At 40.9% G+C, this 15,263-nt stretch overlaps 1 protein-coding gene and 1 long non-coding RNA gene across 4 annotated transcripts in view; one reads left to right on the forward strand and one right to left on the reverse strand.

Annotated features, from left to right (window-relative positions):
- LOC129621506 (uncharacterized) overlaps nt 1-15,263 on the forward strand; it is a 93,537-nt gene that overhangs the window by 62,642 nt on the left and 15,632 nt on the right. The window lies entirely within an intron of this gene.
- SLC12A1 (solute carrier family 12 member 1) overlaps nt 1-15,263 on the reverse strand; it is an 88,616-nt gene that overhangs the window by 38,409 nt on the left and 34,944 nt on the right. The window contains exons 13-17 of the mRNA XM_055538042.1: nt 15,112-15,235; nt 13,011-13,112; nt 10,755-10,910; nt 5,262-5,361; nt 3,834-3,945 (exon numbers count right to left, since the gene is read on the reverse strand). Coding sequence (XP_055394017.1) covers nt 3,834-3,945; nt 5,262-5,361; nt 10,755-10,910; nt 13,011-13,112; nt 15,112-15,235 — 594 coding nt within the window. The remainder of the gene's footprint in view (nt 1-3,833; nt 3,946-5,261; nt 5,362-10,754; nt 10,911-13,010; nt 13,113-15,111; nt 15,236-15,263) is intronic.

Genomic DNA, 15,263 nt, shown 5'->3' on the forward strand with positions numbered 1-15,263 from the left:
TTCAAGTAAGTAGTGTCCAACTACTTGTGACCCCAGAGACTGTAGCCCATCAGGTTCCTCTGTCCATGGGATTTCCCAGGCAACAATACTGGAGTGGTTTGCCATTTCCTTCTCCAGGGAATCTTCCTGAATCAGGGATTGAACCCATGTCTTCTGCTTGCAGGCAGATTCGTTACTGCTGAGCCACCAAAAGGGCTCAATAGTTGTGGAACATGGACTTAGTTGCTCTACTCTTCCATTTGTCAGGGGTCAACACCATGTCTCCGGGCATTGGCAGGCACATTCTTTTACCACTGAGCCACCAGGGAAGCCCCACTCAGAGAATTAAGGGTACATGAATCCAAACTAAGCTATCTGCAATGATTACTATCTCTCCAGCTACTATAAATGAGTGAGGAAACTGACTGACAAAGAAAGGCAGTGTTTTTTTATGCTGCTGAACATATAGTACAATTAGTGGAAATCACAACCCTTGACTTCATATTTGCCTGTTGCTAAACGCACTGAAGATGGCTACACTCAGAAACATGAGGTGATGCTTGACGGTGGACTCCTACCCCTAGTCTTCATGTGGTGAAAGGAGTGAAGCACACAAGAAAAAGAAAATCACACATATTGAATAGAAAGCCTCCTGGGATATATCACTAACTTATTATAAGGTAATCCAAAGGAGAAAAATAGACATTATTTTAAGTAACCAAGCCAGATTCCTTAAAAAATATCCCCCAGTTTGTCCTGATGAAGGGTCCCTCTTCTGAAATCTTTAAGTTTTGTAGAAAAAGGCAAGAGGTAGGCAGAAGCTCTGACAGGTGAGTGGAACATTAGTTGAATAGTTGGAAGGCTACTGGACTTGGGACCCAGCAAAAGTATAATTCTTAATTTCAATTTCAGCAGTTTTGAGGGCTACAACATCTAGTCCCTTTAAAAATGCCTGTCTGCAGGATATGGCAGCTGGGGGGGGGGGCATGTGTTTTCCCACTACCCACCAACAATGAAATGCCTATGAGCTCCTCGTCTTGCCCCTTACTTGGAGGAGCAGATGGCAAGTAATTGGAGGTCAGCAGAGGGATGGAGCACAGAGCCTGCTGCCTTGTGACTCGTTGGGAGGGAGTGCGCATCTAACTGTTCAACTTGATCAAGTTGCTGAATAACTAGAAGTCCAAGATCCAATCCAATGTTTGGACCTGGTTTCGCTAAAAGAGGGTGTTTTAGGTTTCTGTTGAGGAAGGTATATTTTCGGAATGAAAATGGCAACAATTGTATATCAAAAATATCCCATGATAATAATACCAACAATAACAAATAAAATTAATTGAGCATTTACTGTTAGACAGACTCTGAGCTGAATGCTAGAAGGCTTATCTTCCAGAATTCTTGTGACCCTGTAACAAACACAGGTGCTGTCAGCATCATTATTATTCCCGTTTTATACCTGAGAAAAATTAAGGCGTAGGGAGGTTAAATTGTGTGCCCAAGGGAATCCCAGCTGATAGGTGGCAAAACAGTGATTTAGAACTTAACTGAGTGTCTCAAAAGTCCATGAGCATGAGCTTTCTAGAGTTAAAATTTAAATTGTTATCTCTCAACCTCATTGTTACCATTTAACCTTTTCCACAAGGTCGGCCTAACCACCAATCACCACGTCTTGGAGAAAAAAAACTGTCATGTTGACTTTCCCTACATCCCCTTCCATCTGTTTCTTTGTAAAGATGATTGAGGACTGAGCATGGAGTTGAAAAATGCTGACAGCCTCTGCAGTCTCAGGAGCTCACAGAAAGTAACTAACTGAAAAGTCAATAACTGATACAGTGACTATTTTCTGTCCCAAAGAGAATCTTAGCACCTGGGAGCAAGGCTCTTGGGCCTTACTCAGAGAGTAAGTACAGTAATGTAGGAAGTAGTCTAATATACATGTCAAGCAAGCAGGGCCATTAGAAGAACAGGCTTAAGTACCTATCTCACATGAAATGTTATTCCAGAACCATACTCTTTTATTATAGTTAAAGCAGCAAAGGGTTAATTTAAAGTGATATCTCTTAAAAAGACCTTGTGTCCCTTGCCAATATATGACTGTTTATACTCTCAGTTCATTTCTCCACTCCTAGAGATATTTTATTGGCTTGCTAAACTAAATTTTCTCTAAATTACTAGAGAACAAAAATACCCCAAATTGCGTATTTCACCAAAACTAGCTCTGGTATTATATTGGCCAAAATGAAATCCACTAATCCAGGGCACCAAAGTTGATAATATGAGAGTAGGGTGCTTGATGAGATTTTCTAAAATCCTCTGGAGTCCCTGTTGGTCATTATTGAACCTGTCAATCTTATGTAGTCAGTAGGATTCCCTCTACCCTCTATGGGATAATTACATAGAGTTATATTGTTTGAGTTACTATCATATAAACACTGAGGAAAGAGAATATGATGGACCAGCTTGCTTCATATTGCATTTAGAGTATTGCCAAGTGTTAAAAGATGCTTAAGTGCTGGTCACAATGACATGTGGTAAATTAAGCCCTGCATCATGGGACAGTCGACTGACCCCAGCTGGGTTACACAGCTTCCTGGCCACCCTATTACCTGACAAGTATTGGAAGTTTAGGGAGTGGTATCCAACTCTAAGGGCTTTCCCGGTGGCTCAGCTGGTAAAGAATCCACCTGAAATGCAGGAGACATGAGTTTGATCCCTGGTTCAGGAAGATCTCTGAGAAAGAAATGGCAACCCACTCCAGTATTCTTGCCTAGAAAATTCCATGGACAAGAGGAGCCTGGCAGCTACAGTCCATGTGGTCGCAAAGACCTGGACCAGTATCCCGACTCTGCCCCTTTCTTGTCCTGTGACCCTGTGCATAATTGAATTTTCCTGAATCTCACTTTTCTAATCAGTGTAATGAAAATAGGGCTTCTTTCCCTTTCTTCCTCACTAGACTGTTATGTAGACTGAAATAAGAAAAACTGTAGGAAAATACTTTGAAGAATTGGTAAGTATGATCATAATTCATTGACACTGCTGAGGATTTTGAGTGGTGTGTGTGCATGACCCAGAGGGAGAGAAACAGGGACACACACACACACACACACACACAGTCTGTGCAAGAGAGCACACCGTGAGAATACAAGTAGAAGTAGGCTCATTTGGAGGACTTAGACTTATTATTTTGTTAAAATATTAATGCTTTCTTCTCACTTTAGAGAGTAGTGATAGTGATTGGTCAATAATTACTGTTAAGTGTTTAGCATCTACTTTGAATACCTCCTGGAAACAACACCAGTAAGTTATGCTTAGTCTACCACATACTTCCTGAACAAAAAGGAACTCATTCAGCTTTGAATGTTTATCTAAGGCATGGAAAACTTGGTTTAACTCCCTAGATATCTGTAGTATCATCAAGTTTATTCAAATATTTAATCTAAATTCTACCTGCTTTCATTTAAGGCCATAGCGTCTGGCTCTTCCTCATCAGTTAATCTACATAATAGTGCTCTCTAGCTCATTCTATCCTTTCATATTTCTGAGAATGGTTATCACCCCCCAAAATATTTTCATTTTATTTATGAGCTGGCTCTCTTTTTCTTGACTCAAAGGCCATCAATGGGAAGTATTATCATTTTTAGTTGGTTTCCTGTGAAATCTGAAACACATATTATCCACTCATTTAAGTTCAGGATCATGGGCCCCTGCTAGTCCTTGGTATATGAATGAAGGAAAGGGGTCCTGTTCTAAACTGCCTTACCATTCTCCTATCACTGCACATACCTGCTGGGCTCCCCTAAGGCAACACAAATGAGCAAGTAGGAAAAGGCACCTTCAAGGGATGAAGTGGCTCTTACCACAAAGACTTCACAGCAGATGCAAAGGCCACTGTTCTTGGTAAAGGCATGAGTTATATCCAAGAGAGCAGGTCTTGTCATGGGTCCCCCTGTTAAAACAATGCACTGGGGCCTGAAAATGGAGAAGAGAAGATGTGAGAACTGATCACGACAAGAAACTTGTGAGTCCAGAACCACCCCCAGTGGAACGGGCTGGTACAGAAGGCTTGGCAAAATGGGGCAACCACTCTCCTAAATATCTCCTGAGTTTCTCACTAGAAGTCCTTTTTTATTCTTCTTTTTAAAAAAGAAGTATTTATTTATTTGGCCGCATCAGGTCTTAGCCGCAGCTCACGGTATCTTTGTTTCATCATGTGGGATCTTTCACTGTGGCACACGGGTTCGGCTCGTGGGCTTAGTTGCTCCCCCAACACGTGGGATCTTAGTTCCCTGACCAGGGATCAAACCCGCATCCCCTGTGGTGCAAAGTGGATTCTTAACCACTGGACCACCAGGGAAGTCCCTCACTAGAAGACTTGAATCATCGTGATTTCCTGCCAATCTTGCCAAATTTGTATTCTTAGTTTAGTTAGTGATAGTAAGCATGTAAAGTAAGGAAAAGGTCCTTACTGTCCCCCTGTCTTTTTCCTCTGAACATGACCCTATCCCAAATCCTCAGTACTACCTGTCCTTCTCCAACCAGTATATTCATATTATTTTCCTTCACCCTCCTTGCAAAGCTTGTGTTTTGAAGTTCCACTTAAAATAAGATATAACCAAAGAAGAGCTTAAAGTATAACTTCTCCTAAAGGAATTCAGTAAGCCACAAAGCCTTAAGCTATATGGAGGCAGAAACAACAATTAAAGTGTGTGGGGATTTGGGGTGGAGAAGGCAATGGCAACCCACTCCAGTACTCTTGCCTGGAAAATCCCATGGATGGAGGAGCCTGGTAGGCTACAGTCCATGGGGTCGCTAAGAGTTGGACATGACTGAGCGACTTCACTTTCACTTTTCACTTTCATGCATTGGAGAAGGAAATGGCAACCCACTCCAGTGTTCTTGCCTGGAGAATCCCAGGGACGGGGGAGCCTGGTGGGCTGCTGTCTATGGGGTCGCACAGTCGGACACGACTGAAGCGACTTAGCAGCAGCAGCAGGGGATTTGGGGACATCTCTCTGAAATCACGTCACTGAGATCCCCTCTCTATCTGCACATGGAAGGTGAAAGCCAGCACTAGGAGAATTTAGAGTTGGGGGTGGGCATAGCTCAGAGTGGAAGAGGAGAAGTGCTCATTCACAGGAGGTGCTGTTGTGAAAGTGTGGCAGTTTTGTAAGATTACCTATCTAAGAATATACCCCTAAAGCGTATCACTAGTGCATCTGTCTCCCATAGAGGGAAGCTGCTTCCAATGGGAAATGACACCAGGATGCTTGAGAAACCAATTTTACCTGAAGTTTTTCACATGGTCTTCCACTGTAGTTAGTTCTAGAGCATTGTCTAAAGCGCTCACGTAGGAAAGAGCCTGCGTGGATGAGCCCCAGTTCACATCTGTGGACAAAGGAGAATTTGACATAAAAGCACTGAGCTTCCCTCTGTATACTGTGAATATTTTTATAAGCCATTCCCTTCTTTGATTTTCCTTGGCTATGTCAGCAGTGACAAGTGCCCAAATTAGAGAAACATAATGTAATATTTCCTAGAAAGTGTGTCCTTCCATGAATCTTTGTGAATTCTTAGAAGTGAGACCTCTTTTTCCAGCTGAGGATCAGACTCTAGTGTTGCAGCCTGAGAAAACATACTCAGTGGAAGAGGCTGTGTTACAACCACACTGCAGGCAGGTAGACTTGGGAAAATCGTCAGCCCCTAAATAAATCTAAGAGTTCTTCACAAATTCTTAGATTGAAAGGAAAAGAGGCATTTCTGCATACATAGAGAGTATGCAGCAGTCTTTATATTTTGAATAATGAAACTGAATAACTTGGGAATTCTTACTTCTGGGTGTCCATGAAGAGGATCAATCTTTAGCAAGCATTTTAGTTTGATGTGTTAAGGACCCAATCTTCATAATAAGGGAGTAAAATACTACCATGCCCTGACTTAAAAAATTAAATGTTAGATGAATCCTCTACATTTTATAAGAAGTCCCTGATGGGAATGCATAGATTCACCCTAGATAGCAGACAGAGCCATCTCCCCAGTCTTGCTCAGAACAATAAGGAAAATGATGAGAGATAATTATCTGGAGATAAAGCAGATTAATATTGATTAAGTATTTACTATGCATCAGGAATTTAGCATACCTTAAGTTATTTCATTCTTATAAGAACCCTATAAATCAACTGGATATTTATATGCAAAAAAATCAACCTTGAGCCATTCCTCACACACCATATACAAAAATTATCTCAAAATGACGAGATATAAATTAAAAATCTAAAGCATTAAAACTTTTAGAAATAGTTTGTAATTTGAATTAGGGAAAGAGATTAGAAGCAAAAAACAAACCATAAAACATGAAAAATCAGACTTTAGAGGAATTAAGAATATCTGCTCTTCAAAACAAACTGTAAGGAAATTAAAAAACAACTTACAGACCTGTAGAAAACATTTACAAAAGATGTACTGTGAAAGGGTTTGTATCCTGAATATACAGAGGTCTTACAAATGAATAGTAAGAAAACAACTCAAAAAATAGGCAAAAAATTAAAACAGACACTTGACAAAAGAAGATATGTGGATGACAAATAATATGTTCAACATCATTAGTCATTGGGAAAAATTGCACACCAAACCTCAATAAGATAGTACATTATATCTTTAGTACACTACATAATTAGAATGTTGTTTTTTTTTTAAAGAAATCAACTGACAATAATATGTGCTGCCTAGGATGTGGAACAACTGAGACATATATTTATTGCTGTTAGGAATGGAAAATGATGCTGCTACTTTAGAAAATAGTTTGGCTGTTAATTATAAAGTTATGTGTACTTTGTAATCATAAATTCCATTCCTAGAGAAATGAAAATATAGGTCTACATAAAGCCCTGTGTGTGAATATTTACAGCAGCTTTAGATATAATCACTAGATATAAATACAATTAGTATACCAGGTTAGATATAATTCTTCAATTAGTGAATATATTAAAAAAATCTTGAGATATATTCATATAATGGAATACTACTCAACAACAAAAAGGAACAAACTACTCATACATGTAACAACATGGATGAATCTGAGAACCTCATGTTAAATGAAAGAAAGTATATATAAAGGCTACATCCTCTATGGTTCTACATAACACTCTGGGAAAGGCAAAGATATAGGAACAGAAATCAGAAAAGCTGTAGCTAGGGGCTAAGTTGGGGGGAAGAAATTGACTGCACAGAATCTTTTAGCCATGATGGAAATGTCCTCTCTTTTTTAAAAAAGATCTATTTATTTTATTTTTTGGCTGTGGTGAGTCTTCATTGCCACGCACAGGCTTTCTCTAGTTGTGGCAAGTGGGGGCTACTTTCTGTTGCAGTGCATGGGCTCCTAATTGTGGTGGTGTCTCTTTGGATCTGCTGGCTCTAGGCACTCAGGCATCACTAGTTGCAGCACATGGGTTCAGTATCTGTGGCTCCTGGGCTCCAGAGCCTAGGTTCAGTGGTTTTTGCACATGAGCTTAGCTGGTCCGTGGCATGTGGAATTTTCCTGGACCAGTGATCAAATCGCTGTCCCTTGCATTGCAAGGCACATTTTTAACTACTGGACCACCAATTCAGTTCAGTTCAGTCACTAAGCCATGTCTGACTCTTTGTGACCTCATGAACCGCAGCATGCCAGGCCTCCCTGTCCATCACCAACTCCCGGAGTTTACCCAAACTCATGTCCATTGAGTCAGTGATGCCATCCAACCATCTCATCCTCTGTCATCCCCTTCTCCTCCTGCCTTCAATCTTTCCCAGCATCAGGGTCTTTCCAAATGAGTCAGCTCTTCACATCAGGTGGCCAAAGTATTGGAGTTTTAGCTTCAACATCAGTCCTTCTAATGAACACCCAGGACTGATCTCCTTTAGGATGGACTTGTTGGATCTCCTTTCAGTTCAAGGGACTCTCAAGAGTCTTCTCCAACACCACATTCAAAAGCATCAATTCTTCAGTGCTCAGCTTTCTTTATAGTCCAACTCTCACATCCATACATGACTACTGGAAAAACCATAGCCTTGACTAGACAGACCTTTGTTGACAAAGTAATGTCTCTGCTTTTTACTATGCAGTCTAGACTGGTCATAACTTTCCTTCCAAGGAGTATGCGGCTTTTAATTTCATGGCTGCAGTCACCATCTGCAGTGATTTTGGAGCCCCCAAAAATAAAGTCAGCCACTATTTTCCCATCTATTCATCATGAAATGATGGGACAGGATGCCATGATCTTAGTTTTCTGAACGTTGAGCTTTAAGCCAACTTCTTCTCTCTCCTCTTTCACTTTCAAGAGGCTCTTTAGTTCTTCTTCACTTTCTGCTATAAAAGTGGTGTCATCTGCATATCTGAGGTTATTGATATTTCTCCCCGCGATCTTGATTCCAGCTTGTGCTTCATCCAGCCCAGCATTTCTCATGATGTACTCTGCATATAAGTTAAATAAGCAGGGTGACAATATACAGCCTTGACATACTCCTTTTCCTATTTGGAACCAGTCTGTTGTTCCATGTTCAGTTCTAACTGTTGCTTCCTGATCTGCATACAGATTTCTCAGGATGCAGGTCAGGTCTGGTATTCCCATTTCTTTAAGAATTTTCCATAGTTTGCTGTGATCCACACAAAAGCTTTGGCATAGTCAATAAAGCAGAAATAGATGTTTTTCTAGAACTCTCTTGCTTTTTCCATGATCCAGCGGATGTTGGCAATTTGATCTCTGGTTCCTCTGCCTTTTCTAAAACCAGCTTGAACATCTGGAAGTTCACGGTCCACATATTGCTGAAGCCTGGCTTGGAGAATTTTGAGCATTACTTTACTAGCGTGTGAGGTGAGTGCAATTGTGCGGTAGTTTAAGCATTCTTTGGCATTGGAATGAAAACTGACCTTTTCCAGTCCTGTGGCCACTGCTGAATTTTCCAAATTTGCTGACATATTGAGTGCCACCAAAGAAGCTCTCTGTCCTCTATATTGATTGTGGTGGTAGTTACAAGATTATAAATTTGTTAAAACCTACAGACTGTACACTACAGGGGGTTAATATTAATATACATAAATTATGTGAACGTACTCTGTGTGGAAATACTTGGTATACTGGGTACCAAGCCTTGTGTCAAGAACTTTAGGAGTCTTTGTCTCTCTTGAGCCCCTTCACGGCCCATTGAGGTAGATACCACTAAGCCCCATTTAGCAGAGAAAGAAATGGCAACCCACTCCAGTATTCTTGCCTGGAGAATCCCATGGACAGAGGAGCCTGGCAGGCTACAGTCCATGGTGTTGCAAGAGTCGGACATGACTTAGTGACTAAACCACCACCACCATACCTGTATTACAAATACCATACAGTAATAAAGAAAAACAACAAAACCAAGCTCTTCAAAATAGTTACTACCTTCTGTTTTCTACTATATTGTGTAGGAAGGGTCAAGAGCATGTGAGGGTGGCTGAGGGTCTGTCTGGCCCCTGAGACTGGACCACCGAATACTGTACTCCTTAATCTCTAGCCTCTCCAAGCGTCAATCCCTTTCACTGGGTCTAAAGATAACATCTGAAGTCCAGATCCAACTGAATGATCAACAGCACCTTCTTGCTGCTCCAGATTCTTTAGCATGACATTTAGGTGTCTTGTTTATCTGGCTACTCACCTTCCAAGGCTCACCTCAGGCCCCTTCTCATCACCTGAGGACTCCATCATGCTAAAGGCCTTGGTGTATGCTACGCTTAGTCACTCAGTTGTGTCTGACTCTTTGCAACCCCATGGACTGTAGCCCACCAGGTTTCTCTGTTCATGAGCCTTGGCAATCCTTAAATATGCCTGATACTTGCACGCTTCCTAACTTCACTCACACTCTTTTCTTCTGCCTACAGTAGCCATCCCTGGCTCCATCTGATTAACCAACCCCTAGTCTCTTGCCTTTTTTTTTTTTTTTTTTTTTTAAGTAGCGTATTTGTTCATTCAACAGATATTTATAAGTACCTACTGAGTGACTGACCCTGGGAACAGAAGCCATGAACCGGGGAAGTTTTCTTGGACAACGCTAATCACAGTTAGAGCTTCCCTGGTGGTAAAGAATCCGTGTGCAATGCAGGAGACTCGGATTCAGTCCCTGGGTTGGGAATATGCCCTGGAGAAGGAAATGGCTACCCACACCAGTATTCTTGCCTGGATAATTCCATGGACAGAAGAGCCAGGTGGGCTACAGTCTATGGGGTGGCAAGGAGTCAGACTTGATTTAGTCTAACAATAATCACGGTTAGTCACTTCCTCTCCTTTCCTCAGTAACTTGTTCATGTCACTCTCACGGTGCTTGCTATACTGTTATATAGTTAATTGCTTATGTGTGAGTCTGTGCTTCTTGAGGACAGGGATTATATCTCATTTATCAGATATAGAAGAATTATATCAGTGGAAAGCTTATGGGGTTTGGTATCAAAACACTCTCATTAAAATATCAGCTGCTTCACATCCTGATGGTCACCTCAGTGAGTGGTCACCTCTTTGAACTCAAGTTTCTTCATCTCTGAAATGTGACTAACAATACCTAACATACAGCACTATTGTGAGAACTAAATGGTACACAGTAAATAATAGGTGTTCAACAAGGGTAACAATTGTATTATCATATTACATTATATTATTAATATCTGCCATACACATGGCCCACCTAAACACAGGAGGTGCCACATAAACATTTGCTGAGTGAATGGATAGTTAGAGAGTGCTTAGGAGACCCTCTCTGTACAGTCCTTCTTATCCTACCTGGCTTCTTGTAAGTCACGTATATATAGAGGAAGAACTCAATGACGTAGGTGATGACTGCTGCCCACCAGTTGATGACAAACATGACCGCACAGCACAAAACAGCTCCAAAGAGAGACACCCACATGTTGTAAATACCATATGCAGGTCTCCATCCTGAAATTAAAAAAAAATCTATGTGCACAAGAAAAATTTCCACACTATACCATCATACCACTGTGTATTTTTAGACTATAGGTAACATGTTTTTTTTTTTTCCCCTAGCATAAAAAATCAGAACTTTTAGGCCAAGTTCCTAACTCTGTTATTAGTTTTCTGTGTCTTGGTCCCTGGCTTATGAAGATGTAATCACACCAAAAAATAATGCTGTGAAATGTAGAAAATGTGTCACTTGTGGCCCCTCTACACTTTCTATATGCCAGGATTTCTTCCCAAACAACAAAACTCTAAGCATCTGGTATCTATATCATCAAGAGTTGAAAGGAGGCAGGAGAGATGGAAAGAGTAGGGAACAGCAGGGCAGGGGGACACCTTAGTGGCTCGAGAAAGAGGAGGTTAAGATAATGGGCTTTTTCCTGTGGAGAAGGCAGAGCAGCCATCAAATATCATCTGCTACTTCATGCTAGCTCTTCTTTTACCCTAAGAGGATCATGCTTGCCCTTTCAGAAATAATAATCTATGGCAAAAGAGGGAGAAATTTTTCTGCAATGGCTTTTTAAACCTGATACAATAATATATCATGCATTTTGCAATGAAAATATACAGTGAGAAATATTTTCATACATGCATGGGGGGGGGTTACTGTGTTCTACTACTTCCCTGAATTGAAAGAAAGCTGGGAGACAGTGCGATCAGGGTAAAGAAGCTGTGACTTGAAGGGCACATTTGGTCTGTGGGTAAAGAACCCGCCTGCCAATGGAGAAGACGCGGGAGATGCAGGTTTGATCCCTGAGTTAAGGAAATGGCAACCTACTCCGGTATTCTTGCCTGGGAAATCTTAAGGACAGAGAAACCTTGCGGGCTATGGTTCATGGGATCGCAAAGAGTTGGACACGACTGAGTGTCCACACTCACACACAAAGTATATTTTTAAATTTGGAGTTGCCAAAATACAACAGAGCTTTCTTTCTTCAGAAGCAATTTCCAAAATGGCCACAAGATGGAAATCACACTACAAGAACATCACTGGAAATGCCTTTATTTTTCTCTGTGTGTGGGTGTTTGTGTGTCAGAGAGAGAAAGAGAGAGGAGAAAGAGAGGGAAGGAGAAAGAGAGAGTCATCTTTTGGGTTTGGTGTCCATGTTATCTCTGTGCTTTTCTAGGTTTCCCCTTTTCCCTCTTACCCCTGCCAACCCCTATTACTTCACTGTGTTTTTAAAAAAGGAACACAGCATGGCATGGAAGCGCACATTTCTGTGATCTGTCGTCTTCACTGACTAGAACCTCCTGTTCTCTGCTTAAAACAAGGCAACAAAACAGAAACAAAAATTCTTCTGTAATCTTCTGGAGCCTAGTGGCCTTGAGCAGATGAAGGCTCCCCTTCCATCTATATTTTGGCAGGAGGTTTTCCTAAGGAGGTTTGAGTTCCTGGCAGACCCTAAAAAATGAAGATGTGTTTATATCCTTAACAAAAGTCCTGGTAGTGAAGAATTTTCTACTGTCTTCTGATGGAAAGGTGAAAAAACTCTAATGGCCAGTGGAAGCAAAGAAGAGGTGAGAGATGACAAAGATAGGGGGAGGCTCTTTGGCGTGAAATTTCGCACCACTTTAAACAACAGTCTGAGGAATGCAGGGGTGTCACCAGCTTCAGTGTGAATCGGCACTAACTGCACTCAGCAGGTAATTATGGGAACTACTCATCCTTCTCTTCTGCACCATGGGCAGCAAACAAATTGACAGTAAGAAAGTTTCAAACGTATACATTCATTCCACTTCTGTGGTCACTTTCACCCTGGAAATAAATAGTGGTGTTTTTCTACTGCTGCAATAAATGTGGTTTCTCTTGCAATGAATAATTTATTGCCGCAGGAGAAAATTGACTTTACGGTTGGTCAAAAAGGCCATTGCGCAAATGATTCTTTTTCTATTTCAGAAGTTGCCCCCCAACTCACCAAAAGAAAGTGAATTACACTGCCCACTAGGATATAAGGAAACATATAAACACAGATTCAGTGGTTTTCACTGACTTATTTCATCTTGTTGAGACGAATGAAGTGGTTTGCTTTGGTTTATTTTAGTTTTGAAAAGTCAACTTACCTGGAGATTTGGCATAAGAGGCATGAAAGCAGGAGAAATTAATAAGTGCATATGAGGCCAGGAAAAAATTGGAGATGATGGGAGCAATGGTGTTCAGTTCCGCTGTGAAGGAAGCAGAATTGAGTATGTACATATGAGTGATGAGACCAGGGGCTGAACAGCTGTTACAGTCTGGAAGTTTGACTTTATTTGGAAATTGAAACCATAGCTAGCATCTGTCAAAGTTTAAGAAGGTTGTGATTTTTCTTTGGGTCTGCGCTCATTTGAAATGTATTTTCAGCCAAAGTTTCTGTAAAGTAAGAAACAAGAAAACTCACCAATAAAATAGACAATCAAGATCTCTACCCACAGAAAATTCAAGTGGAAGTGGATAGAAAGTTTGGAAACCAGATGACAAAATTCCCTGTAGCTATTGCAGAGGTACCAAATCCAGGGCTCTTTATCTGCTTTGTATACCATCAAAGGGTTTCCTAAGTGCTTCAGTATTAAAGAATCCACCTGCCAATGCAGGAGATGTGGGTTTGATCCCTGGGTCAGGAAGATCCATTGGAGAAGAAAATGGCAACCCACACCGGTATTCTTGCCTAGGAAATCCCATGGACAGAGGAGCCTGGCGGGCTACAGTCCATGGGGTTGAAAAGAGTTGGATACGACTTAGTGACTGAGCATGCATAGAATCAAAATGTTCTACAGGGTGACAGGTTAGTTAAATACCTGTACATCCGAACCATCTAACAGGATATATCTCTGCATATACCCAGCTTGCTCTCTCTGACTTTCAGAATTTTTGTTAGTCATTCCTACTTTTCTACATCTCTAGAGAGTTTTACCTCTGAAGGTTTGCTGAAAAAAAGTTTTACCTCACTAGGTAAATATCCAGTATGGTTAAATCCTAGCTGGGATGTTTACTCTATGATATAAAAAATAATTTAGAGATGTTCTCATTTATCTGAAGATCAGACAGCTATCACCTTCAGTGAAGAAGATGCAGGTGGAAGCTGGGTGTGACTGTAGGACATGGATGCCAGCAAGAAAGTAGGCAAAAATGCTGCCGCAAAGCTGGCACCATGAAGCTAAGCTACTGGGTTCTGAAAGAGTGACATTTAAGACTATTATTTAATGTATACAATTTTTAAAGTCTGGGGCTGTTTGATCACTTAACTGAAGTCTAGGACAATAACTGAAGTCTTAAAGTTTAAATTATAATTGAAACATATATACACATAATTACTTTTTCATTTTTAAAAAAATCTAGCAAACATAGATTAAAAAAAAAATAAACCAAAAAGTGATTATGTGTAGACATGGAGAGTCATATGTTCCCCTCTTCAACCTTGTGGAAATCTTATGAGGATGCATGAATTATAGTCACTTCCTGAGTTTATGGGATGAGGAGAAGCCCTCGTTATCCAGCACTACCGCTGAATCTGACTCTGCCTGTCTATGCATAGTTACTGTCATCCTTGCCTTCTGCTCACCTGCAATGGTGGTACCTTAAGGAGGAGTGAGGAATGTGCAGGCTAACTTTGAGGTGTGTGCCTCTTTGAGATTATGTAGCTGTTTCTATATTGCTTAGCGAGAAAGAGCCAAGGTAAGTGGTTCTCAAATATTAGTGGTCTATGAATTTTGGGAACTTGTAAAAATTCAGATTCTTTATCACCAGAGATTCTAGCTGTGGGATTGGGTGTGACCAATCCACAATTTTCCCAATCCACAGGTGACCACATTTTGTGGTCAGCAGACCACATTTTGAGAATAGACATTTCAGCTCTCCTGCTGGCGGCCAGGAGATGTAAGGACAGGTGGCAGCTGGAGGCAATGTGGGATTAGACAGTATCAGGCAGGTCAGAGGAAGGAGTCAGTTGCATTTGGTTGGATGGATTTCCAACATTCAGATTCAAAGAAGAGATTAAAGTCTGAAGCCCACCTCAAGTCCTCCAAGGCCCTCCACACACAAGGATTTCTCATTTCCTTCTTAGATTGCAATATTCCCAAATGCTGTATTAGACATAAAACAGATACTTTCTCAAGGTCACAGGAAAACCCTATGAGTGATCGGAAGAATTTGTTGGCTTTCAGTAAGAACAAGAAAACTACAAACCAATAAGAATGAACGCCATAGCTATAACAAAAGTGAGAAAGTATCCTCTCAGGGGCTCATTGTTCTTCCCATATCCTTTTGCAAAGAACTGCAGAGCTTTGTAGATGTTGTCCTTGCACAGAGCCTAATGGAAAAGAGGAGAAATTCGTCAT

The sequence above is a fragment of the Bubalus kerabau genome, chromosome 10 (genome assembly GCF_029407905.1).
Source record: "Bubalus kerabau isolate K-KA32 ecotype Philippines breed swamp buffalo chromosome 10, PCC_UOA_SB_1v2, whole genome shotgun sequence".
NCBI lineage: Eukaryota > Metazoa > Chordata > Mammalia > Artiodactyla > Bovidae > Bubalus > Bubalus kerabau.